Source organism: Ahaetulla prasina, chromosome 3 (assembly GCF_028640845.1).
Source record: "Ahaetulla prasina isolate Xishuangbanna chromosome 3, ASM2864084v1, whole genome shotgun sequence".
In the NCBI taxonomy this organism is placed as follows: domain Eukaryota; kingdom Metazoa; phylum Chordata; class Lepidosauria; order Squamata; family Colubridae; genus Ahaetulla; species Ahaetulla prasina.
In genome coordinates this window covers 35,656,154-35,683,697 of record NC_080541.1, presented here as the reverse complement: position 1 = coordinate 35,683,697, position 27,544 = coordinate 35,656,154, and the positions used below count along the sequence as shown (strand labels likewise).

The 27,544-nt window shown below is 37.6% G+C and overlaps 1 protein-coding gene across 3 annotated transcripts; it reads right to left on the bottom strand.

The window, feature by feature from the left end:
* CALB1 (calbindin 1) lies at positions 1-25,503 on the bottom strand. 3 transcript variants are annotated; one of them, XM_058178589.1, is made up of 11 exons: positions 25,331-25,503; positions 24,635-24,711; positions 13,921-13,995; positions 9,893-9,976; positions 9,740-9,796; positions 6,838-6,915; positions 5,331-5,386; positions 4,278-4,317; positions 4,135-4,188; positions 3,930-4,001; positions 1-2,189 (listed from the first exon to the last, which is right to left on the bottom strand). In XM_058178589.1, the coding sequence occupies exons 1-11, from the start codon at positions 25,410-25,412 to the stop codon at positions 2,076-2,078; spliced, it is 789 nt and encodes a 262-aa protein (XP_058034572.1). In that variant the 5' UTR covers positions 25,413-25,503; the 3' UTR covers positions 1-2,075. The 3 variants fall into 3 exon arrangements, with proteins under 3 accessions (XP_058034572.1, XP_058034574.1, XP_058034575.1); XM_058178591.1 differs by lacking the exon at positions 25,331-25,503 and adding an exon at positions 25,164-25,221; XM_058178592.1 differs by lacking the exon at positions 25,331-25,503 and adding an exon at positions 24,805-24,828.
* Between the last annotated feature and the right edge of the window lie 2,041 nt (positions 25,504-27,544).

The following is a 27,544-nucleotide window of genomic DNA, read 5'->3' as shown; positions in this document are numbered from 1 at the left end:
ACAAATTAAAAAATATATATACAAGCACTTGCTAATTGGATCTCATTTGTATCAGTGAAATGTACATTCTAGTCATATGGTAGGAAAAATTGCAACCTTATATTAAGTAACTCTTTGAAAATATAAAGGAATAGATTGATCAAGAAAGTATACAGTAATAAAATAGATGCATCACAAGTTAAATCAACATTAATACAGACTTGGGAATATTATCACGTTTGTTTGGAAGTGGAAGCAGTGAATAAATTTTAGACCAATGAAATAGTTTCCCCAAATCAATTAAAATAAATGAATGTATGAAGATTTGATAAACAATATTTTTAATGTTTTATATAATGCCATTTAAATTGATATGATTGAGAGTCAGCCTCTATAGCTTCCTTTTGCGGTAAACAGGTAGTACAGTGTATTTTTATTGGATTGTTTTATTGGATTGTTACAACTAAACGACAAAATTCTACCCAAAATAATTAAATGGAATTTGTGATGTAGGTATGAGTCAGACACATGGTTTTCTGTGCTCCTTCATTTCTAGGTTAGGTACAGTACATGGATGATAAAGCAATTTTATTTGCTTTGAATATGTCTCAACCACTTATAAAAATTAGGAGATAAATTGACTATTTCTTGTGGTAATTGGAGGATTTGCTAAAGTTGGAAAATTAGCTGGGTTGTCAATTGATCTGTGTGATTGTGTATCCTTTATTATTATCTGATAAAACAGAATATCAAACAAATTGTGTACTAGTATATTAGCATATTAAATTTAATTATAGATTACACAGAATGATGTAAAAACAGCAGTTTGCAAGAGTTATATTATGCAAAATATGGAAATAGTTTTAGAAAAATGGACTGACATTCTCTGACATAACAGCATTTACAAATGCTAACGATTGAAAGTAAAATATGAGGCAAATTTGTTTATTGATTTTTAACTGATAAGAAATATGCCATTTGTCCAGTAAAAATACAATGTTGTTCTTGCCAGGCAACAAGGAAACTTAAAAACTCAGGAAGTTCAGCACCTTCACATCCAGAGCCTCTGTTGACCTTGGTAGTGAATTTAAGGAAGCTGGAGAGCAAGACATTTATAACATATTGGAAGTTGACGTGATCATAGTAAACTAATGCACTGCTGATGTGTCTATGCCCAAATCCTTTCTCGACTGAAACTGGTTTGCTAATAATGAACTTCTTAAAACATTTCATAGTGTTTTCAGATATATTTAGATATGGGATATCTCCAGTGGTGGGATTCACGTTATTTAACAATCGGTTTCTGCCCTGATGATTTCTTCCAACAATCTGTTTGCCAAACTGCTCAGAAAGTTAACAGCCGGTTCTCCCGAAGTGGTGCGAACTGGCTGAATCCCACCACTGGATATCTCCTAGAACAGGGGTGTCAAACTAGCAGTCTATGGTCTGGATGTCACACACAGGCTATGCCCACCCCAGCTCCGCAAAGGAGAAAAAAGTCATGTGATTGCAATGAGTTTGATACCCATGAAAGAGGTGACTAGTCTTTTTGGACTGATTGACTTATAGTACACTTGACAAAAATCACTTTCTAGAAGATGATGCCACCACACGATTCTGGTGGATCCCAACAGCCTCCCTCTTACCCATGTACTACATTCCTTTAGAAGAAAAGGAAGGAAAAAGAAAAAGAAGAAATCCACCCTCATCCTAAACTGATTTTGAATGTGTGTTTCTTTCTGACATTGCCGAAAATCTATTTGCTTAATGGTGACCTAGCCGATACCAATCTCAGTTAAAATCTTCTCCCATGTCTCACAGAAACAAAGCTGTGTTTATTGGTAAATGCATTGACAGACTGGCCCAGGGTAAATTAAGACAACCTCTTTAGTTACAAAAGCTGTACATTACGAACATAGTAGAAACAAGCTGAAAAGAATGTGCCACATAACCTGGCTAATTATCTATATGCGATTTTAAATTTACAAAGTATAAAAGAAATAAAGCCTACTCTCTTATAATGCACAGTTAATTTTGTTTTTGTTTTTTTAAGATACAATATATTACTAGTTGGAGTGGAAATGAGAGATGGACTCTTAATTTTCACCAGCGCAGAGGATGAGAGCAAGTTCTGTTCTGTAAAGTTTTCCTCCATCAGACAAGGCCATAATGTTCTTCTTGTAGGTTGCAAGGTTATTGATATCTAGTTCCTGTTTTTAAAAAAAGAAAAGGTATTTTAAAGCCACTAGATACTATTCCTCTCAACACTACATCCTCCAGTAGTGTTGAATTGCATTTCTCACATTTACACTGATGTGGTAGGGAAGAGACGCAGTTGTTAATTCCAAGCCGTTTGAAAGGAGTTGGTTTAGAAATGTTTGCGAGTGTGAGAAGCATTATGTATTTCTGGGATGGTGTGTATGTGTTGTGCTAAAGTAAACTACTGTTTGTTTTCTTTATAGTTATAATGAATTCAACTATTGCAGATTATAACGCCTGCTTTAGTGCAATATGCAGATAGTCCTCAATTTACAAATGAAACAAAATATTAAAAAGTTATATTTATGTAATTAATTTACCAAACACATCTAAATTATACTAAAGTAACCAAAATATCTTTACTGTTCCCAAGGCATGTCACAACTTTTGAGCACTCCTAATGTTTGAAAGTTGAAAAAATTGACACACCCTATCAGTTTGTTTAGTGACTGTGTGAAGTTACAGCACTGAAAAAAGTGACATGACCATTTTCACACCATTGTAGCATTCCCATGGTCGTGATTTACATTTGGATGCTTGACAACTGAATCACATTTATGACGGTTGCAGTGTCCCGGAGTCATGTGATCCCCTTTTGCGACCTTCTGACAAGCAAAGTCAACGGGAAAGCCAAATTCACCTAACAACAGTATTACTAATTTAAGGCAAAACTCACTTAACAACATAAATTTTGGGCTCAATTGTGGTTGTAAGTTGAGGACTACCAGTATTACGCAGTCAACTGTAGGTTATAAAAAACAAGTCAATAGCTAAAAAGCCCTACTGCATAGCATAATAGTCCTTTGGCAGGTGAGGATTATTTATGTATTTGTTTACTTCTTATTTGTCTCTTAAGGGTCACAGTGGGCACAGCCAGTGATGTGGTGCCATTGCATGGAAGGGTTGAGTTTCTGGGCTGGGACAATCAAAACATTTGTGTTAAACCTAATAAGGCTTCATGCACACATTTTCAAATTTATTTTTGCAAAATGTGCAGGAAGTAATACATTTGGGGAGGGCAAAGAGCAAAAAAAAAAAAAAGCAAACCCACATTATTATACTACAGAATTTTGGTTTGGGAAGTCACACATAGCCTATTGACTATGGGATGCTACCCCTCACCTAAGCAACCTACTTGAACCCTGCCCCAGGAGTGACACTGTACCATACCAACAACTGTGTTTCCATTCTTTCGTCACTAAGTGCATGTTCCCAACCATATTACTATGAATTAACTATCAGGGGTGTTGCTAGATATGGACTTCTTGTTTGAAATTTATGATCCTCTAAGGGAATGTGGTTAATTGCTGCTCCCTGAGAGCTGCTTGAAAGAAAACAGTGGAAAGGGGTTTGAGAAAAGCAGCTATTTTTGTCTTCATTAAGATAGAGCATTGTGTGGTCCTTTTTAAATTTATTGTTAATAGGTATTCAGTTCAAAGAAGGAAGACACCTACTATACTTTCAGCCTGGGGATACATCTAAGAGAAGTGGTGGCTGTTTTACTAAAGCAGTGATGCGAATAGATTAATGTAGGAGTAAACTCTGCTGCCTGCTATTACATATATAATTTCATTCCTTTTGTATCCAGATTTCTAAATATAGAGCATTTCAGAAGAACTTCTTGAACTGGCTAGACTTGGGAAGAGAAAAAGGCCCATTAAGTACAACTTAAATGGAAATCTTAGAATTACCTTTTTATTCTTTTCACAGAGATCTTTTAGCAAAGCATCTAATTCCTGTTCATCTATGTAGCCATTCCCATCCTAAAAAGGAAAAAAAAAACACTTGAGTTTTTCTATTATTACTTCCGGCTGCTTTCATTGACTTGTTGCAGCTTAGAAAATACATTGAAAATTTTGATTCACAGACTTTATTATTTTAAAAAATTCTACTTACTGAATCAAATGTATCGAAAACTTTATTAAATTCCTTTCCACACATCTTAATACCCTAATATTCAAAAGAAGGACAAATATTAGAAGAGAAACAAATCAAGATTTCAGTATATGAATATATAGAACACTTTTACACAGGCATACCTGAAATTTAAGGAGAAAGTTTTCCTGTACTGGCAATAACCTTGGGAGAAAACAGGAGGAATTTAGAACAATTCCATTGTAAATAAAGAAACAGTGAACAGAGAGGAAGCAAATCATTTCAATTTTGGAATGCTTTGAGCTTGAAGCAACCCATATCCAGTTGTTAGAGTTATTTCAAGTTGAAAACGTTAATGTTTCATTGCAGGTGTTTTCCACTGGAAATTATTTCCAGCTCACACCACTTCTTCAGTGAACAGCTGGTTGAACCTCAAAACTTAGCATTTCAAATTGAAACTGTTTCTAGGTCAAAATACTTTGGCTTCAAAACACTTTGCATGCATACATTTCACTCCCTTTAAAGATTAACAGAAAGTCAAATGAGCTGAAACTTCCTGTATTTTGTAGACAAACTCTTTGAGAAGATAGTTTTTTAAAATGTGTATTTATTTAAAGCCGGGGTCTCCAACCTTGGTCCCTTTAAGACTTGTGGACTTCAACTCCCAGAGTCCCTCAGCCAGCAAAGCTTGAGAGTTGAAGTCCACAAGTCTTAAAGGACCAAGGTTGGAGACCCCTGATTTAAAGCATGGACTTAGGTAAGTGGGTGACCTTGGGCCAAACATTCTCTCCACCCAACTCAACTACCAGGGTTGTTGCAGGGATAATAGAAGGAGGAAAATGTGTTGGATATGTTCACTGCCTTAATTTATTTTTAATAATAATAAAGGCATATAGATAAACAAATTGTTGAGAGTAGAGGAGGATATTGCTAGGTGGGCCTAGAAGTGCTGTCGTTTCTTGGAAGCTTTCAATTCCTTCTTCTCAATGTCAAAAACTAGCGCATGTCCACATTTGGACAATTGCTTGCTTGGGTTGACCTTTTCCTCCCAAGGATGGGTGGAAGGTTCAGTTTAACCTTGGAGGAACCACTCCAGCACATCCTACAGCACTGGCTTTTCACTAAGTACCAGCATTCCTTTTGCCCACCCGCATTGTGTCATGTTCCACAACCAATCGATGAAATTTTCTACTTTTTTTTTTTCTAAATATTCTTACCGGGCCATTTCTGTCAGTTCCAACTTTCCGTCATTGTTTTCATCAAACATCTTGAGCTGAAAAGATTAAGTTATAGTCTATAATAAGTTTATTTTTTAAAAAAAATCAACCAGAAGGAGAAAAGTTTGACTGAAATCCCAATCCTCACATGTCTGGGAAATATGCTTAACTCGATGAAACCCAGTAGCCTCCCATGAAGTCATTGTCACCTCTTCAAATGTATGGGCTTTTATTGATGTGTATGTTATTACATCATATTCTTCAGCAGCTTTTATATGTGCTTTTACATTTTGTTTTAATCAGGTTGGCTTCCCAAATCCTGGCATTGAGTTCAGCAATTAGGATTCATTGCTGAAAGCTTAGGAGATCGCCAAGAAACTGTAGAAAGTTATGCAGGGAGAATTGCTACTTGTCATGTTCTCCTCTAAAAGCCATCAGATCCAAAATCATTCTTTACATAAAAGAACCACCTGACAATGCAATCTTTTAGACTGGTTTTCTAAGACGTTTTTAGTACTGATTAAGCATTCTAAGTCAGTTTAAGTGTAGGTTCACAAAGGAAAATTGGATCAAAATTAATATAAATGCTTTACAAATGTTAGACTTAAAATGGTGGAAACTAAATTTATTATCTATCCTGCCCCACCTCTCCAAATCTTCTTTCTAAGGCTGATTATGCCAAAAAATTTTCCCAAGGCAATGGCAGTTCACTACAACATTAATGTAGATGAAACTATTGTGTTTCCCCGAAAAAAAGACCCTGTCTTTTATTTTTTGAACCCCGAAATAAGCGCTTGGCCTCATTTTTGAGGAGGTCTTATTATTTTGGGGTAGGTGGAACAAGACGGAGCTCCTCTTGCAATCTTAACTGATTTCCAGCTCTTTCTCCCTAACCCTAACCAGAGGAAATGGCGGGGCCCGGATGTTTAATATTTAAAATATGTTTAAATATTTTCAGGGAGGGCTTATTTTTGAGGAGGGCTTATTTGGGGGGGGGGTATTTTAGTGCATGCGCTCAAAAGCCCGATTGGGCTTATTATCCGGAGAGGGCTTATTTTCGGGGAAACAGGGTATGTTATGTATATGCAGTACATAACATTTCTAAAACTTTCTTGAGTTTCAATTGATTATCTGCAAAAGATTTTGAGAGCAGACTTTTCTAACATGATGTCCTCAACTCCCAGATTTCTCCGCTGGGATGGTCATTGTAGACAATTCTATAAATGAAATCCATGCAACACAAATGCACAAGATGATAGCAGACTGTTCTTGTACACGCAAAATGGACCTGCGTTATAGATGAGCCTGCTGGATTTCTTCAGTTGTAATTTCAGACTTTTTTTAAATTGCCGATTGTTTATGAAGCCTATGGAGCCAACTAAATTGTAACTCAGAGGGTGACGTAACAGAGTCTAAATAGAGTTATGAGATATTATTTTAGGTTCTGTGTGGGTCCCTTAAAATGGGATAGGGCAATTAATTCCAATAAAGAAATAGCAGTTCTTACCATAATATCTGTGTATTCTGATAGTTTTGAATCATCAATCTGTTTGTTTGCTTTCTGCAGTAAATCTTTCAAAAAGTTCTGAAATGAAATTAATATATCAAAAAACAATATTTTGTCTGATCTACTTGCAGAATGAAATCTTTTTCTTCTAGTTAATTATGGATAAAGAAATAACGTTTTCCCTCACTTTTCTATTAAAATATAAAGGCTATAATCCTAATTCATACTGTACATGCTTGAGGGCAAAATCTGAGCATGCGCAAAAGGTAAAAAACACATTACTTCCTGGTTAAAACCAGGAAGTAATGACAACCAGGCAGGTGGGCAGAGCTTTGCTCTGCCATTGCTACTGGATCATCGAACCACCAGCCATGATTGCTACCGGATTGCCAGATCTGGTCAGAACCCGGAGCATTTCACCCCTGCTTGAGGGTAAGAATCTTTGACCTTAATAGATCTTCTTTTTAAATAATCATGGATTGCCCTATGAAATACCAAGGACAGAAGTATAGTGAGTAGCACTTGTACCAATTGGAAACTTAATCTCCTATATTCCAGGTGCCTAGTCCTCTCAATGGGGATGATCAATAAATTAGCCTGCATTATGCCATAATGTGAATTTAATTAATAGCGCTATATTACGGAACAATTGTCCAACCAGCTAGCAGGCATAAGGAAAGCTTTTATTCCAATTTATGTTATAAGTGTCACATAGCTGGGAGCTGCAACTCATTGCTCTCACCAACTGGTAGGCCTGTTGATTACTTCATGAATGTTAGTTGTTTCGTGATTTGGGGTACTTGAGGATGGTTGGAGGTAAGATTACAATAGCTTGCCTTGGTTTGTTTTTTTTTATAAAGACAGAACTCAAACATTAGGGAAAGGGGATACATGACCCATGTGACTAAATAGTACTGCTTTAGCACTTCTCCATCAACTAGTCTTCAACTTGAAGTTAGAATTTTGTTTCCTAAACACAGTGCTGCTTTGAGTTGTAAATGTCATCATTTGAATGAGTTTCATATGCTGCACAGAGCTTTATGTAAGAACAAGACTCCCTTTGGGTAGCTGTATGCTGGGCATGCCTGAGAAAAGCAGTAGGTGAGGTCAGAACTAATTTGGATAAGGTCATTTCTCATCAAACACTCCTGATTTTCTCTGATACTGGCTTCTTCCAAGCAACAGGCTATGGGAAAGGGATATCAAGCCCTTAAGAAAACCCTTGGCCCTTTCAAAAGTAATTTCAAATTAGATCACAGACTATGCGTGACCCTAAGGCTACAGGCTTGCCATTCCTGATCAGTCAGTTCTGGCAGTGCCTGTTCTTTTAAATGCAGGTTCCATAATTAGTTAGCTGTTCCAAAGTTGCTTTCCTGACCTTGCAAGAAAACTTTGTTTCCCAGATGGGCAGCCAGTTGCCCTACTTTTGTGACATGATAAAATTCTTTATTAAGCTAGAAGTTTTGAGAGCTGGGGAATTATGAATGCCCATCACAAAAAAAAACCCCACATATGTTTGTTCTAAATTTCTTTCTTGGTATTAATCTTGGTATTATTTTTGCTTTTAATAGGAATGGGCACAAGTGAGAAAATGGGTAGGAAATTCAGCTGGGGTATTCTAGGTTGCTCATATTCTAACTAAGCAGAAGCCCAGAATATTTTGGTTATTCTATCTGATAAAACTATAAAAATTCTTAAAATCAGATAGGGCATATAATCTGTAAGTGTTTCCTGAGATCGTCTCTGATAGTGTTTCAAAACATAATTGTCCACTTCTGCAAGCTGCTGTCAATGGCCTATTTATTTATTTATTCATCAAATTTATATGGCTGCCCATCTCACAAAAAAGTGAGTTGGAGTGGCATATAATAAAAGTATATATATAAAAAAATATCCAGGAAAAAAATGCAATTAAATTGAGGGCAGCAGATGTTAGCTACAATGGAACTTCCTCAGTACCTCACTCATCCCCTGGGATATCCTGGCCTGATAGTATAACCTGGTTTTGAGGGATTTCCATAAATCAGCTGGGATGGAGCTGGCTTCACTGGGTTTTGCCAAGTGCAGCTCCCTAGCAGATGGGATCCATAATATATACCATTTTTTGATCTGATGGGATCTGATGATGCTTGTGGGTCTATGCTCAGAAAAACGATTTTGCGGTAGGCCTTCTTAGTACAATAGTCATCCATTATTGAAGATGTTTATGCCAGTTGACACATTAAAAACGTATCTATATCTCTTGGCATTATCTGGCTTAGGACATTAAGAAGTTTTATGCTGCATGTAGTTATATCTGGTTTTATTTGTTAATTTTATATCTTTCTCTATCAGTATTTTAGTATACATTTGTTGTTTTAAATTTGGCTGAAGGGCAAAATACCTTTAGCAAAAATAAATCAATTCCTAGCCTGCACTGCTTCATGCTCTTGGAAGATGTAAATATATAGATGAATACCTTACCTTCACAGAGAAAGAAGTATTTTTTAAGAAATTTAAGCTAGGGCCTCTCTACCTGGTGTTTAGCTTTCTTTTTTCCCATACAGTGTTTATTCCTGCAATCCTGTCAGAACAATGATACAATCCAGAAACAATAGTCTGTAGGCATTCATGTATTGCAAAGCTGGTTTCAGAGAGGTTATACTAGCATACATTCAGCACTAAAGCAATTGATACTTGCATTCAGTAGGTTTTCCTCTTTGAAATTACAATTTTTAAATATTGTTGGTATCATATACTTAGGACAGAAATAGTACAGTAAAATAAACTCTTAGATTGGTACAGCTGTGTTGTACTGCCTGTACTTTTAAAGACTAGTTTTGTTTTCACAACTTCTTTCTGCAAATACCTTTGATGTAGAATGCCCCAAATATTTAAGAAATTATTATAGAGATTCCATTACCTTAAGCTCTTCAGCATCAATATATCCACTATGGTCACTATCATACTTTCGCCACGTCTGGAATTAAAAAAATAGCAAGTTGCATACACCCATATACAAAGTTTTACACCTTGCCAATGCAAATTTTCACAAGACTAAATTTATGTGGATTACCTGCATGAAATCTTCACTAGACTTCAGCTGCTGGCATCTAAAGAATAATAGGAAGTTTTCTTCTGTTGGCAGTATCTGAGCAAGCTGGAGAAAAAAATTAACTTTGATTTAGAATTATTCTTCTAAGTAGAATAAAGTATAAATTACTGCACTATGTTTCCAGAAGGCAATAGAAACATTTTCATACAACTGTTTAGTACTTCGTAAATACCAGGTACAATCGATGAATAATTTGTTCTGTATTCAATAAACTGAACTATCACATCACTAAACCGGAAGTATAAAATGATAGGAGTCCTAATGTGATTGATTTTGTTTTAGCTTGGTGCAATATGTGTATTTAGCTTTTACATTTTATAAGTGGCTAGCAGTGATATGTAAGCTAGCCAAGAGTCTTCAGCTCGTTGATCCAACCTGCACATTTCTATAAGACATTTAAATCAGTAATTTGCCTTACTAAATTTCTCCAATTTTCAAATGGCTGAATATCACATGCTAATGAAATCTTAATGTTGTAAAGATGTGTCATTATTAAGAGAAGCAAAATAACTTTCAATATGGATTTGGAGATGAGAAAAGGATCTTCCAACTACCCAGATAATTTTTGTTTTTAAAACTTGGGGTCTTTTCTACTAATATTTTCAAATTTCAATAAACTTCAGATAAAGAAGGAAGGAAGAATGATAGGTTCTACATTGTATTCTACAATTTCCTTTTAATTATACCGTTATACCATTAAGGTGAAGTACAGTTTCATGAAAAAACAGTGGGAGGAAAAAACAAGAAATTGACTTTTTAACAGTGGAAAAATGAGAAAAGGATGCATGAAATGAACAACATCTAGAAAAATCAGTAAGAGAAGTCTGAGAAGAAAGAAGTAGTGCATTCAAGATCTTTTCAGAGGTGTATTTGCTTTTGGCTTATTTTCTTGTAGTGCCACCCAAGGAATGTTCTACTTTCAAAATGATGTATCAATTATTTCAATTCAATATAGAAAACAAAATGAAATTTGAAGAGTCATGAATGTTTTGAGCTTTTCTCCATATTGGAGTTATTAAGCCACTGACCTCAGTGGACAAAATGGTAGCCCTACCTGGTAAAAAAATTATACTAACATAAGATATAACGAGAAGAAAGGTAAGCAACAGGATGAATGAACATTCTTCTAATAGAGCCGACGTGGCGCAGTGGTTAGAGTGCAGTACTGCAGGCTACTTCAGATGACTGCTAGCCACAGTTCAGCAATTCAAGTCTCACCGGCTCAAGGTTGACTCAGCCTTCCATCCATCTGAGGTGGGTAAAATCGGGACCCAGATTGTTGGGGGTAATATGCTGACTCTGTAAATCACTTAGAGAGGACTGCAAAAGCACTATGAAGCGGTATATAATTCTAAGTGCTATTGCTATTGAGCATCTTGGAATCTTAAAAGTCCTTGGTCATCTCCAGGACTCAGCAGGATATCACCAATCTTTTGATATTTTATGGTTTAGGTCAACTGCTAGGCTAGACCTGGTAGAAGACTCAGAGTCAGTGTGGCTAGAGAAATAGTGGATTGCAGACTATCACGAAGCTGTACAAAACAGTTGATTTATAGCAGTAAGAATGTGCAAATGACTCTTTTACACACTGTGGCTTCAATTCATTTCTTCCTCCTGCACTTCCCATGAATTAACAGATTCTTGACAAGATGCTTAGTGGCCTTGAAATCAAGCAGTTATAATCCCTGTCCTGAGAACTGCTGGCTTCAGGTCTAGATCAAATCATCCAGTGACGCTATTTTAATATTGTGAATATTTTCTGTAACAAATGTCTTTTTTGAGAGTGACTGGAAAACGCCTCCCATAGTGAATCTGGATTTTTTTTCCAGAAGTTTATTTCCAGAAATGTCAAGGAATATTTGGTCAGTCCTTGGTCACTATTGTATGGCAGGGCCCAGAAACTTATTTTTTAATTCAGATGTTTTTAGACTCCAATTCCCATCAGTCTAATTACTATGCCAACAGTTTCTGTGGTGCAACAGCTGCTCAAGGACTGTAGATCCCTTACTTTGTCATGCAGCAATGACCAAAAGGTGAAACTGCACCATGTGAAACAGATCCCCAAGAAGGGGATTATATGAACTTTGTAAGATGGTCTGTTTCGAACCATCTTGTGGTCTTGAGGATATCATAAGTCATGATCATTGCTGCAACCTGGATACATATCTAGCAAAAAATGGCTTTGCATCTTTCCATGGTTTATCAGAAAATAATTCTAATCCTCTTAAATATTCTCCTCTGGATTTCTTTAAAGGACACACTTTTCTATTTTTGCTTGAACAAACCAAATCCCAAACCAAGCAGTTATCCTCGATTGGGGAGCACAGATTTAAATTTAGGCTGATCAAGATATGATAAAAGCTTCAGTTGCCCTAATATTCTGAATGTATCTATCCTCTTTTAGTTTATGATGAAATATTAGTAATGTCCTTGCTAAGAGGCATGAATGGCAAGTAGAGATAGCACAACTAAGAGTTCACAGTTTGCTCAGAGGTATTGACTGAATATATATCAGGGCAAATTCAGTCTACCGCCACCCCACTACTATTTTATAAATCATCTCAAGATGACATGCAAAAAACAAATGAGTTCACTTCAGAATGAGAACATCCACATAAGAGGAAAATAGATGATATAAATGGTTCCCCTTCCATTCCTCAGACTAGAGAATTATAATCTGACTGGGCCACAAGACAAAAGATGGCTGAATAATCTTGTACCTTAGTATTAGTAACCACTGTAAAATATGTATTACAGTATATGCATGTCACATATAACCCCCTTACTCCGTGAACTGCCCTGGGTACCAATTTGTTTCCATGTCCAATTCGAGGTGTTGGTTATTGCCTATATAGCCCTACATGGCACAAGACCAGGTTACCTCCCGAACCAGCTTTGCCCAATCTCAGCAGCCAGTCTCACTTGATCAGGCAGGGAAGATATGCTACAGACCGCATCAGTCAAAGAATTTTGACTGGTGGGGTCTAGGAAGAGAGACTTCTTTGCTGCTGCCCCCTGCTTTGTAAAACATCTTGTTCCCAGAGGTGAGGAAAATCCCCCAATCTCTTGGCCTTCCACAACCATGGCACTGGCTAATCCTTTGAGAGCTCCTTCCTGCCTGTAATAATCCAACATTAAGTGGCCATTTTAGGATTCCCCCATTTTGATGTTTAATTGTATTTATTCTATACTTTTGAAAAATTTAACCTAATTTAAATTTTAATTTCTAATGTTAATTTTTATACATTATTTATTGGTTATATTATATTGTATAGTACCACCGTCTTTGAGGGAGATGGGTGGTTTAGAAATATGAAATATAAATAAGCATCGTATTTTGTGTTTCTGCACAGCTATGACCAGGCCTGAGGAGAGGAGGGTTCAGCCAATACATTTTTCGGGGCCCATGGAGCTCAAAGGAGGCCCATGAAAGGGAATTTTAAATTTTTTTTTACAAAACCAAATTTTTAAAAAGAAAAACAATTTTGGATATATACTACATACTCTGTACTTTGTGTGTATAACAAAACTGCCTTGCAGCCTTGTTTGACATAATCTTTATTAATCTGAAACTCAGTGAACAGTTTTTTATGTAATTTATTTAATTTTAATTTCATTACTTATTTATTTAAGTTTGCAAGTTTAGTTTCATTTTGTTTATGAATATATTTTATATTTCATTTCAGTTTATGAATGGTTATGAAATGTCATCTCAAAAATCTGGTGCTCAAAAACTCAAGGAAAAAAAGAAACGTGGTGAGATTAATAAAAAGGGGCAACAAACGCTTTTTGCAATGTGAAACATCTTTATTTTCACCATGTGGATTTAATTTGTGTGGAAATGGTCTTCAGGTCTCTGCCGTGCATGCGTGGGGTGGGGCACATGGGGGGGGCATATTAGTCTTGTTCCAGCACTTAATAATCCTCTCAGCGGCCCTGGCTATGACTGCACAGCATATAAATTAATGCAGAATAAGAAGCAATCTTACCTCTACAATTCCTATTTTTCCATCAGAACTCTTTGAAAAATGGTCCACAAAAGTTTTCATTTCTGGGGTTAAGCCCTGTAAATATAAAGCATGTTGATTATTATTTTTTTTAGGCAAAGACAAAAAAGGAAGCAAGATCACCATCCCGGAAAGTTTGCCCAAATTCCAAAGCAATGAATTATTGCACCGCAGAATAGACGGAGGCTGACCTCTAGATAGAGGCCGACCTCGTTAAAAAATAAAAGGTGCAACCTAATTCATTAAGATATTAACATTAACATTAAGAGGCACCTTGTTTAAAAAAAAAGAATTAAGTTCATGGATGGCTGAAAAATGAATTTATAAAGTGAAAATTTTCTGTTCAATTTTGATTAAATTTCAGATTAAGATCTAAATATTTAAAGAAATCTATGACATAATAATAATAATAATAATAATAATAATAATAATAATAATAATAAAATAAAATACAAAAGAAACAATACATACAATACTAAAAAACAACCCTTAAAAAAAACAAAGTGAGAATTCTTGTTCTATCTACCTATAATGAATATTAGTCACTACTCTGTATTCTTGCCATTTTCACATTTCCAGGGTGTTCCCTTTACAGGGTCTATTTTTGCCTCCTGATAAAGTATATGAAAAGATTTACTCTTTACATCAAGTGTTCAAGAAAAGGTGATGATCTACTCCTTCAGTCATATGTACTCAACCAGGAGTATGCAGAAGTTGGGTGATAATATCTATTCCGATGTACTTCTAAATGCACACAGTAATCCAGGGAGAGTGGGTTCTTGCCAAATAACTCTCATTTTTTACATAAACTAATCATGCATATTTCTAAAGACTGGCACAAGAAAACCATGAAACCATCAGCACAGCAGAACATAATCAGAAGTGATTGCCCAGTTTCTTGGGAAAACATTTATTTCCTTTCTGTTCAGAATGGGGTCAGTGGGAAGGTTTAATCTGCACTCAGTTTGGCTGGTACACTGTAAAAGCTCATTTTCTGCCTGGGGGTGAATCTGTATTAAACTATGCTACATTAAGCTAGTTAGTGTTCCCTATGATTTTTAGTGGGTTTGCTCTAGGCGTAAACTATGTTTGGATCTGACATGTAATTACGGTATACATTATTACCAGTGAGCGCCATATGTTGCATGTGAATGCTGACAATTCTCAGACAAAGAGAATTCAGTTACACAGTACTGGAATACTGGGATATATGAATGCAGATAACCAGATGTTGTTGCATGATGGCATTAAGAGTATCACTTTACAATGAAATCTGTTCCAAATAAAGCTGCCTTTTGCAATTGACTGATGGTAATTTGTCAATGCTGATAATGTTCAAGTGGTGCTCCAGAAGTTTTGGGAGTGCATCTAAGGTGCCTACTGCTATTGGTACTATCTTTGCTTTCTTTTCCATAGCTGTTCTATTTCTATTCCATAGCCATTGCCATGTTTTGTTATCTGCTTTGCCTGCTAGGGTTGGTTTTTTTTTTAATGTTCAGGCCACCCAATACTTTGCTTTGTCATATCTCTCTTTGATTCTTCATTTGGTTTTTCTTGTAGGACAGTTTGGTTTCTCTGTTATTCATTAAGCCTTCATGGTGTACCAGCTTCAGTTTATCTTATTCACTGTCCTTCAGATATTCTTCTTTAACTTTCACTTGCAACATTCATGCCTTCCTATGCTTGTTGGTAAATAGAGTCTGTTAAGATTGATGCTTGGATTATAGACATGATTCATTATCATTATCTTTCTGGACTTCCTATCCAGAAGCTTTTAGTTTTGCTTGAGGCCAACCCCTTATTCCGGATCTGTATCTAATGACTGAAACTGCACAGGTGTTAATTGCCTTGATAATATTGTTTGGGCTTCATGATTTTTTTCACTCAAAAGATGCCTTCACTTATAACATTATTATTATCATACTTGATCTCACAATCAGATGTTTATTCTAGATTTGTCCATCTATGGACCTGGGACAGACCAATGAAGTTTAATGGTATTGTCACAGGATGTAAGCTCTTTCAAACAGCTACCTTTTGCAATTGACTGATGAGGCTTTTGTCAGTACCATGGTGTCAAGTGGTGCTCCAGTTTTTTGGGTATCATACCCAACAAGGCACCTATTATGATTGGTACAATCTTTGCTGTCTTTTACCATAGTTAGTTTACTCCTAGCTGCATATCTTTTATTTTGTGGTTTTCTCTAGTTTATTCTCTTCTATTCTGCTGTGTTCAGATTCTTCAATGTCCTATATCCAGACTTTTTTTGTTTTGTTTTTCTCATCAACAATTGTTAAATCTGTTATTATTATTTTATGCTGTTTGGTGTATGTTACTGTATTATGTCACTGTTTTTATTGTGCTTCTTATTTGTAAACTATTTATAGTCCTATGCAGAAACACACAAGGCAGAAAAATAAATAAAAATAATACAATTATTAAGTTTTCAATCAAAAATCCATATTCATTACAACTAAAGCATCATGGTTTCAATGTGAAATGCAGAATAATGACACAGAATTCTCATAGACCCTGAAGAGAAACTCTTGGAAGGTATAAAAATAGTATAATCACCTATAATTATTTATCAATGCAATGGTGAGCACTTGGAGTTATCAGTGACTTGGCTTTTTTGTAAACCTTGTATTGGAAAGTCAAACAAAAAGAAGGAGAGGTGAAGGGAGATTTTTCCATTCTCCCTATAGTTAAAGGAAATCTGAAATGGGACAAAGGCATCCAGAATTTAAGGCAATTAACTGTGGCATGAATGAAATTGACTCTGCAACTAAATCTGGCTGTGCAACTAGCTAATGATTAAATGTTAGTACCAAGCTACATCCATGCTGTGATAATTTTACTGGGCATTAGATATAAACTTCATCAGGAAGCAAATTCTCAATAAGCCACCTTCCTTAAACTAACAATAGTTAACTACATTATGATAGTGAACAACAACAAAAATTCCAGCTAAAATATTCATCCTACAAGTTGTAGTCCTAAATCATCACTATAATGTCTCAGTATGAAGAGAGCTGTTGCAGATAAACTTTGCCCAGAAACCAGTAAAAAATAATTCTCAGCAATACTCAGAAAAATATGAGTGCCAACAACAATCTTTCAAGGCAGCCCAAGCTCTGAGGGTCTTGGCCACCCGGGGAACGGGAGAAGTCTAAGGGGTCAAGGCGTGCGATCGCTTTCAAACATCGAGCACGCGCCCCCAAAGATCGATACAACCCCTCACTTCCGCCATATCTGCCCCTCCCACTTACCGTGCAAATGGAACCACCCTCACAAGTAGGAACGCAATCCTCCCCCATAACCTTCGAACCTATTGGACAAACGGCGTGAGCGCACGCAGGAACTGCCCCCCCTGACGGGTTACTCCCAACACCAGCCCTTACCCTCCCTCCCCTTAAAAATTCCCTATCTAAAAATCCCCAGAGGCTCTTTCTAGACGATGGAAAGGGTGCGCAACTTGGGCGTTCTCCTGGATGGGCGGTTATCTTTTGAAGACCACCTGACAACCGTATCCAGGAGAGCTTTTTATCAGGTTAGCCTGATTCGCCAGTTGCGCCCCTTCCTTGACCGGGATGCCCTATGCACGGTCACTTATGCTCTTGTTACCTCTTGCTTGGATTACTGCAATGCTCTCTACATGGGGCTCCCCTTGAAGAGCACCCGGAGGCTCCAGTTGGTTCAGAATGCAGCTGCGCGGGTGATAGAGGGAGCCACTCGTGGCTCCCATTTGACACCACTCCTGCGCAGGCTGCACTGGCTACCTGTGGTCTTCCGGGTGCACTTCAAGGTGCTGGTTACTACCTTTAAAGAGCTCCATGGCTTAGGACCGGGTTACTTACGGGACCGCCTACTGCTACCGATTGCCTCTCACCGATCTGTGTGCTCTCACAGAGAGGGACTCCTCAGGGTGCTGTCTGCCAAACAATGACGGCTGGCGGCCCCCAGGGGTAGGGCCTTCTCTGTGGGGGCTCCCACCTTCTGGAATGAACTTCCCCCAGGACTTCACCAACCTCCGGACCTTCGAACCTTTTGCCGCGAGCTGAAGACATATTTATTCATCCGCGCAGGACTGGAATAGGATTTTAGATTTTATCTGGTTTTAATTTTAGTGGGTTTTATTGTTTTAAAGATATTTTAATTTGGGCCAAATTGAATAAGTTTTTTAAATATTATTTTATTCTGTATTTATTTTGTTGTTCTGTTTTTATCTGGCTGTAAACTGCCCTGAGTCCATCGGGAGAAGGGCGGTATAAAAATTTGATTAAATAAATAAATAAATAAACTTCAATAACTTTTAAAAATATCAAGTCACACATCAATTTATTTCTGTTTTATTTTTCTTTCAAGGAAGCATTTTCAAACATCTACATTAGGCACATGGATTCCTAATGATTCCAATTGCTCACCATTCAGTAGATATGCAAGTGGGTGAGAGTGTGCATTTTTGAAATTGTGTATACTGTGTGCAGATCTGTTTCTTGGCCACAAAGGGGCAGAAACATATTTCAGCCTATATAGTAAGATTGTATCCTTATGCTAAAAGAAATTCATTTATCCATATTTTTTAAAAAAACACAGTGCAAGTAAACATTTCAATAGACGAGGAACCAAGATGGCGAAGTGAAAGCATCTAGCGATCAGACTGCATGGTAATTTTCTATTTTTATCTTATATTATCAGACTAATCCACTTTCTTAATTACTGGTTCTGATGCAAAACCGCATTTGACTAATCTCCAAACAACTAGCTGAGAAGAACTGTGTACACGTTACCGCCAAAAGATTAACTCATGGGAAGGAGGAAGAAATGACAAAGAATGAATTCTGTCATACAGATATTGCTCAAATCATCTAAGCAACAAAACAGATGACATAATGGAATTTAAAAAGAAGGCGTCTGAAAACCAAAATGTAAGTAATGACAGCACCTACATCAGCTTTATCACTAAACTCCTGGACATGCTTCAAACAGATATGAATTGGGGCTTAACAAGATACAAGATGATAGTGCAGAGGTCTTCTAACACTGAGGAAACAAATTTTCTAGGCACTTTAGATATAACAGTCTCCTGAGGCAGCTGCATGCTCAACTGCAGCATCTCCTATTAAAAAAAACTTCCAGGAAGAAATTTCTAAAAATGAGACCATAGAATTTGCATCTAAGCAAAGCTCAATGATTGCACGGACTGCATGACTACTAATTTTTGACTATTTAACAGAAACAAAATTGAACTTAGACTTGGTGAAAGAATCCCTTAATGCATTTACTCAATCCTTCCAATAAATTGACTCACCTTGTTGAAGCAGGAAACCATGATCCAAAAATGCTCAAGCTACTACAGCACGAACTGATGGAGAAAAAGGAACAAACTCCAAATAAATCTGCCCTCCAAACTTTGAGACACAAGAGGGCTGAAAATCAAGATCAAAGCAACCATGTGTTGCAAACTAATCAGATTTACTTACAAATCAGCTTTAATAGACTCAGGAGTAGACAGTGATGTTCAAGAAAGCATTACTCCCTAAGTCAGCTGCTTCTGTCATTACTGTGCAATTGACTTAGATTGGCTGAAATGGCTGCCTAGCAAGATGAACTGTACACAGATTTTATTGACATTCAAGCAGTCTATAATCCCAATATGCTTTTCAAAATTAAGTCCATGCTCACCACTTTCTTTATATTTCCACTGTGTATTTTTTGAGGCACATATCTCCCCACTCATTGTGCGATTACTTCAAGATACTACCATACTTTAATTTTCAGAACTCAGGAATGGATGCTGCTGCCCCAGTTGCAAAGATAACAAACCAGGCCTCTTCTTGGGAAAAGCTTATTTAGATAAGCTTGAGGCAGACAGAGAAGGACAAATTGCAGCTGAATTGCTAGAAGCAGAAATTTGGAACATGGCCAGTTTACAAACAGGAGGACTTAGTAAAGAAGTTAGAGGACCTTACACAAACTTAATCCACAGTGGACAAAACAACTGCCCCATTGATTTGGTTTCTGTGCCCCATGCAGAAGGTTCAAAAGTGCTATTAATATGAACTTATCTCCAACGTTCATCAAAGACAGGCAATCAGAATAACAACTAGAATAGAATAACAAACTAGACTAGACTAGACTAGACTAGACTAGACTAGACTAGAATAGAATAGAATAGAATAGAATAGAATAGAATAGAATAGAATTTTTTATTGGCCAAGTATGATTGGACACATAAGGAATTTGTCTTGGTGCATATCCTCTCAGTGTACATAAAAGAAAAGATACATTCATCAAGAATTCTAAGGTACAACACTTAATGTTTGTCTCCAAACAACTAGCTTGTGTCATTGAAAAACCCAACATACCAGCAGGAGCTGCAACCTTAGCCCCACAAACTGAGTTTGCAGATCAGAACTTACAAGATTCCATCTCAGCCTCATTTAATGACACCTGGATATCTGATATATCCTGCTCCAGTGCTGCAGTTGACAGTGCAGGAGTTGTGGGATACACAACCCCCCTCTCAGTGTTTCTCAGAAAATGCCTACAGCAATAACTTTGCCCAGCCCAACTGAATGACATTCAACCAATATTTACTTCCCTGGCTTTTATTTCCTGGAATATTACAGAATGGAAATCCAGAAAAAATATGCCATCTTTTCTGGCATATATCTCTAGTTATGACATAATTTTTTTTCCAGGAAACATTGTATGTGGCTAAACTGCAAGTCGAAGGGCTTAAGACAATTATACATTGGAAGCTATGCCTAGCATAGGACATGGAAGGCTTCTAACATCTGCCTCATTACAAACTCTGGTGGCGCAACAGGCTAATGCGGCCTATTATTAACAGCAACTGCTTGCAATATTGCAGGTTCAAGTCCCACCAGGCCCAAGGTTGACTCAGCCTTCCATCCTTTATAAGGTAGGTAAAATGAGGACCCAGATTGTTGGGGGGCAATAAGTTGACTTTGTATATAATATACAAATGGATGAGACGATTGCTTAACACAATGTAAGCTGCCCTGAGTCTTCGGAGAAGGGCGGGATATAAATGCAAAAAAACAACAACCCTCAAATAACTAGTTTACAACTATCAAACTGGTATGTGTTGGCAGCTTTCCTGCAATTCAGGAAGAGGCAGCTCCTTGTGATTAATGAGTATATTCCACCCCTGCAAATGAAATAAGGGATAAAATATATAGCTATGTGGGAGATTTAAGGGTTGCATTCCCAGTTGCATACTTAAAACTAGTGGTGACTTTAACACAAGAACTGGAACAAACAATAAATCACTCTTTGCTAAACTCCATTGCCAGCCATTGTTTCCCATAATAACATCTATTTTACTCCACCAATCTAAGGATGTACTGTACACAATGACTGTAGAGGATTTTGTCTTGTTTCAAATTTTTACAAAGCCATCTGGTAGTATTAAATGGGACCACCAGTGATGATTATCCAGTTAAGTTTACCCACAGATCCAGTAGCAGTACTTCCCTATTAGACTATGCTGGGATCTCCCAAAGCTGAATTTCCTATCTATCTAACTTCGTTACTTTGCATTTGAATTTTTTGGTAGGTTGTTTTTACGCTTTTAACACACTGCAACTGTGGCCCATGACCTTTGTCCTATTCATGATAAATGGACACCGCAGCATGCAGCAATAATCACCAACTTTGAGGAGAGCCAACCAAATCTCTTTACTCAGCCATAGTTGGATAGCAAGATAATTCTAATTGTTCTGGCTAGTTTCAATAGCCTTACAAATTATTTCAATCGTTGTTAACTGCCCCCCCTAACCTATTACAGTTAGGCATGATCCAAGAACACGTCATGTGAAGCTTGCAATTCTCTAAATTGTCACCTAAAATTATTTTGAAACAAACAAAATTGAAATTTTGTTCAATTTCTGACCTAATGAATTTTTTTAAAAAAACAGTATTGTTAATCTTTCAAAAAACGGGGGGAATGCAATGTGGGCATTTGGTAACTCTTGATTGTGGTTGCCAGCGCAAAAAATGCTGCCATCTTTTGGGGAATGGTAATTTTATCCTTTTCTAATAGCACTAATAGATCTTCACTGAATACCATTTTGTTGCCCTGCATGGTCAAACAGAGAATTCCCTGACCGACTTGGTGTAATCTCTCTTCCCCACTGAGCCTGTCACATGTTCAGAGATCAGAAATATAATCAAACAGTTTCAACTAGGTATAAAGCCTCAGGTTCAAAATGTATTATGTATGATAATAAAAAATGATTTGGAATGGTAGATCCCAGTGCTAGCTTCACTTTTCACAGCAGTAGGTCATTTGGCCATGATACCAAAGAATTGGGGCTTGACTATTATAATACCAAGAAGGGCAAAAGGGATGATCCAGCTAACTACCGCCCAATCAGCTTGCTAAAACAGATTAGCAAAATGTATGCCAAATATCTGCAGGAGGCAGAACTAATTGACGGGCTTGAATCTAAGGATATCCTTAGGGATGAACAGGCTGGGTTTAGAACAGGACAATCAACATTAGAGTCGGTGTTGCAATACCTAGTACAACTCAGGACAATTCTTTTATGCTGCATTTATCAATTTCAGATCAGTTTTTGACACAATAATAGAATTAAATTAAATTAATTGGTATAGACTAATTAACTGGCAAAAATTAATTAATTTAATTGGCATAAATTAAAAAAATACCACAAATGACAAATGTCTACTCCTGCTGCTCATCAAAATGCATGAGAAAACTGATAAGACTGATGGTTAGGTGCAGTAATCCAGGACACGTCACAAAAGAAATACCTGTAAGGAAGGGAGTTAGACTGGACTGTGTATTGGTTCCAGATTTATTCAACTATTATGTAAACTCATTAATTCTTCACCTAAGTAGCCCTACCTTCCATCCCCCTAAATTAGTCCAAAGACATATCAGTTTACTTCTGCATGCCAATGAGGCAATAATCCTGTTATTAACCTTCATTGGCCTTAAAAGAGCTCTGAGATCACTTATGCATCACTGCACTGAGGAAGAACTAATAATAAATTATGCTAAGACCAAGATCCTTACTTTCTCTAAACACCCAAAATAGAGAAGCTGGAATTTAGGTGGGCAGTCCATTGAGCAGGCTAAGATTTTTAGATATCTAGGAATAGTTTTTCAAGCCTCACCTGGCTTGAAAATGAGCACCTGGATTATGCTTCCCACAATGCACAGAGATCTGTATCAATTACATAAAATTATTTTTCCAGAGGATCACAGTTTATTCCTGCTGCGATTAAGTTTTTTTGAAGCTAAACCCAAGAATAATTGCTATATGGGGCTCAGTTAAGACCATAGAACAGTTTGATCACCGTAGGAAAGATTCAAACAAAATTTCTAAAAAGTATCTTCCAGGTTACCTCCTATGTTCCAAATGCAGTACTTGGATAGGAAGCAGAAGTCAAAAAATTCAAAACTAATCTCTAGATAAATATCTTTACCTACTGATTGAAAATGCTTCACCATTCTAGCATACTGGCTCATTTAATATTGACATATATTCCTGAGAAATGGCAATTCAAAAGAAACTGAGATAAACCTTCAAGTACTTCAACAACCCTCTAAAAAGAGCCAAATTATCAGCTGTGTGCAAGGAGTATAAACCCTTCGATTCCCCCCTATCGTGTTAGAGCTGAAGAAGCTTCTTGGATGAGAAGTGAAATGTCTTCAAAAGGAAAAACCAGAAAGTCCAGTTGCCTCCTGAAAAAGCACCTTTGGGTGAGCCTCTACAGTTCTCCACTGATGCCATCCTAAAGTTAGATCAAGCCAGATCAATACTAAGGTAAAGGATATTAGATATAGACGGTCAAACAGAAGTTGCTGCTTTTTCTCACAACATAATTGGAAATTCAAATATTAGTCTAAGCCAGTTTCATATCTATATCATATCACAGCACCCCAGTTTAGGAGAGTTTTATCCTTAGCTCCATTTAATGTTTTTCCCACAGCTATCCTGCACGAGAAGTATAGGAAAACCCCATATGAGACCCAGTACTACCCCTGTGATATGGGCGCTATAGAAACCACAGCCCATGTTCTTCTGTACTGCCAATTCTACAGGGACATACACAGGAAGTTGATCACACCTGTTTTATTCAAATTGCAAGGCACTCTGATAGCTTTTATCTGCATATAAATAATAACGCTTTCATCTGTTAAATAATAAAGATAAACTTATTTCTTTAAAAGTTGCAAAAATATGTATAAGGGTTACTCACAAATGGTTGCTAAATAGTTTTTTGTTGTTAGGGGATGGCATTTCTTTAGTCATTTCATTGATTGTTTTTTTATTGGCAATGACTGGAATAAATTCTGCCTTTCTTTTCAAATATGCTGTGTAATATCAACTCAGAGTTGGAATGATCTAGTTGAGGGATGATTCCCAAGATTTTGCTTTTTATCTATATTTTCCAGCCACAACTTTCCCATTTCTCTGGTTTTATCCATTTGCATTTAAGCTGATATATGCATGCATGGCCAAACATATACATAGCCATAGTCATCCATTACTGGAGCATGGTTACTGGAGTTAAGTATTATTACTATTATTTTTATTAAATGTATATGCCACCTAACTCCCAGCTACTCTGGGCATTTTCCTATTCTTATTATATTTACAAAAGAAGAAAATAAAAACGCCCATTTTAACCTACCAAGCCAGCTTTCTGTCGTGCCTGCTGCAGTTCTTGGATAAAACCCTGAAGTTCGTTTCCATCCATGTATCCATTGCCTGTAACACCAAGAGAGAGAACACAATGGTTATGGCTCTAAGCGGTTTCTCTCTTTCCTCCCTGCTGGTATATAACGATACTTGCAAACTAACCGAGCAACCCTATGCTTAGATCAAAAGTCCCACTGGATGCAACTAGACTTCGGGAAGTTCTTATAAGGGTTGCAGTCTTGGTTTCAGCCTCCCCGAGAAGAATCCCCTGTTTCCTTCTAGATTACACGACTGTGTTTTACGGGAGGCGCTTCGGACTTTTAGAGACTTTCAGCTGCCCGAACTTAGGAAGGGTAAATAACTAGAAGTCCCAACGCCATCAGAGCGACCGACCGACCGACCGCTCGGAAGCTAGTCCGCCCTCGTCCTTCCGAAAACGTCGGTTTTCTCAAACGTCCCCTCGTTTCGGATGTAAAGAGGTAAAAGTTGTAACTTGCGCCCGACAAAGTTTCCCTGCTTACAGTAGAGCAAGGAGGAGGAGGAGGAGGAGGACGCCGAGCCCCTCGCCTACTTTTGCAGTTGAGCGTTCTCAACCACCACCCTTCCCTCCCTCCCTCCCTCCCTCCCTCCCTCTTTAGTTCCGAGCCTGACGGGGTTAGGAGAATGGGACAATGCTGTCATCAATCACCGTCAGCGTCGTAATGGCGCCAGATCGCGAAAAACTGGCTTGCCGAGACCGTCGCTTCTTGCAGGTAAGCCTCCGCGGTCATGGCGCGAGTCTTGTGGGCAACCGGCGGGCGCAAGCGAAGCAGGAAGGTCAATGGCGCGGTTGCTGGGTGCCTCTGTCCGCGGTGCTGACCGGCTCTCTGCCCGGAGAAGTTCTCCTCGTTCTCAGCCGAGGACTCCCTATTTATCCACTTCTTTGCCTCCGAGCTCCGCCCTTGGAGCGCTCCCTCCCTTCTCCCCCGTCTCTCTCTCTCTCTCTCTCTCTCCCACTCCCTCCCCCACCTCTTTCTCTTTCCTTCCCCCCCCTTTCATTGAGCCTCTTCTCTTGCAAAGCTGGGGGACCTCCATAAAGCCAGCTCCCCACCCCACCGAATCCAAAAGGCTCAACCTTTTATATCTTTCAAGCTATAAAAAAAGTAATCAAGACCATCCAATTCCGGAGTCTTCCCACCTTCCTCCCTACAGAACCACATTTACCACCTTAAATAAATGAAAATCCAAAGGTCCATGTGGCCCAACATTTCTTCAACTTTATGCTCTCCATGTGAAGGATGTGACCTCCACATCTGTGGGCCACGTCCAGGTGTGTTTAAATGCACCCATTGACCATGCTTCTAGAATGACAGGAATAAAAGGCCTGTTAAAGTTTTCCACCCAGGCAGGGGACAGAGGAATTGAGTGGATAAAGGAATTCAGCAGGCAATTTATTTGAATATTTTCCAAGAGTAAAATAATTCTCCTAGCAAGTTGTCTTGATTGCAGAATTTCCCCCTAGAGGTGATAACATCATTATAACTGAAAAAGACTTTGAAAGAAGTTCCTTCAGGACATTATTCCTCAGTATTTAATTTTTAATATCACACATGCACAGCTTGACTGTGCATAAAGAACTCTACCTTCCACCCATGAATTTTTTTCCAAAATTTTCTGCTTCTTTGAAATACAATCTAAAGCAAGTTCTCTTTCTGTAAACCAAATGAAAACACAGGACAATGTGTTTGTCTGGCAATAAGAAAATATAAACCTTCGTTATTCCAGCTCTAGCGAGCCAAGAATTTAAAATAGAGTTTCCTACAGATAATTGGATAATAACTGTTGATATAGTTCTGTCTATGAGTTATGTCATTTATCTTATCCCCAATCAGGTGTTATCCAAATGAGTTGGATTTCAGCTGCCATTACCCTTGGCCAGCTCAGTGTCCTTACTGGCCTTGTTCATATCCTTCCAGCTTCCCCATTGATTTTGCTTGTTGCAAATGGTGATCACATAACTGCAGGATGCTGTGACCATCATAAATGCATGATGGTTGCCAAGCACCTGAATCAACATCTCATGAGTTTAGCGATGCTGTGACAGTCAGAAGAAATTGGAGGACAGATCACAAATCATTTTTTTTCAGTACAGTTCAGACTTCAAATGGACACTAAACAAATGGCTGGTAAATAAGGATTACTTATAACTCATTAAAAAATCCCTCTTTTTGACCTTGTCCTCCCAAATCATTATTTGTAAAACACTAATTCATTGTGAGAAAGCAGGAAGGAATAATTATTCCACAGTGTTGAATTCAGAAAAATGGCATGAAGATGTTTGTGCAGTCTCAGATAATTTATGAACCATAGGAATTTAAGGCTAATACATATGTATTCCACAACATTTGCCACATATGATTAAAAGAAGTAATTGGAAATCATTCTGAATCAAAAACTTCCAAAACCATCAAGTAAATCTGCTTGTTTTATATTTAACAATCATCCCAGCCGTGCAGAATGCTACTAAATATATATTTTCATATAACCCTTTTCCCAGGAGAATAGAAACTTTCCCAGGAGAATTTCTGATGCCTGATTAAGAAAAAGCAAAGGAAACTGAAGTCCAACAAGTGTTTAAATCCACAGACACCTTAAGAAACTTTGCAACATATTTTGCTGATTAAAAGGCATCTTGGTTCCCACAGAGGCACAGAAATGGCAAGGAATTAACTGTCAGTTGTGCCAGCAATGCCTAAGAGAGAAGTACTCTCAATGGATAATGAAATCATGTTTGTCAGAAAGCTTTCTGAGACCAATCAATGTGCCTGGAAAGACAGAAAGTTAGAAGGCTAAGAGATGGTACTGGATGATGAGGACCTTTCCTGTATGATGACCTTTTATATCTGTCAAGTACGTTCAACTT

Excerpts from the sequence above, each read along its gene's own strand:
- CALB1 (XM_058178589.1), bottom strand. The coding sequence starts at position 25,412 with ATGACCGCGGAGGCTTACCTGCAAGAAGCGACGGTCTCGGCAAGCCAG. Across the intron at positions 4,318-5,330 it reads GAACTGACAGAAATGGCCCG|GTTATTGCCAGTACAGGAAA; the intron begins GTAAGAATATTT and ends TTTTCTCCCAAG. Across the intron at positions 4,189-4,277 it reads ACTTTCTCCTTAAATTTCAG|GGTATTAAGATGTGTGGAAA; the intron begins GTATGCCTGTGT and ends TTTGAATATTAG.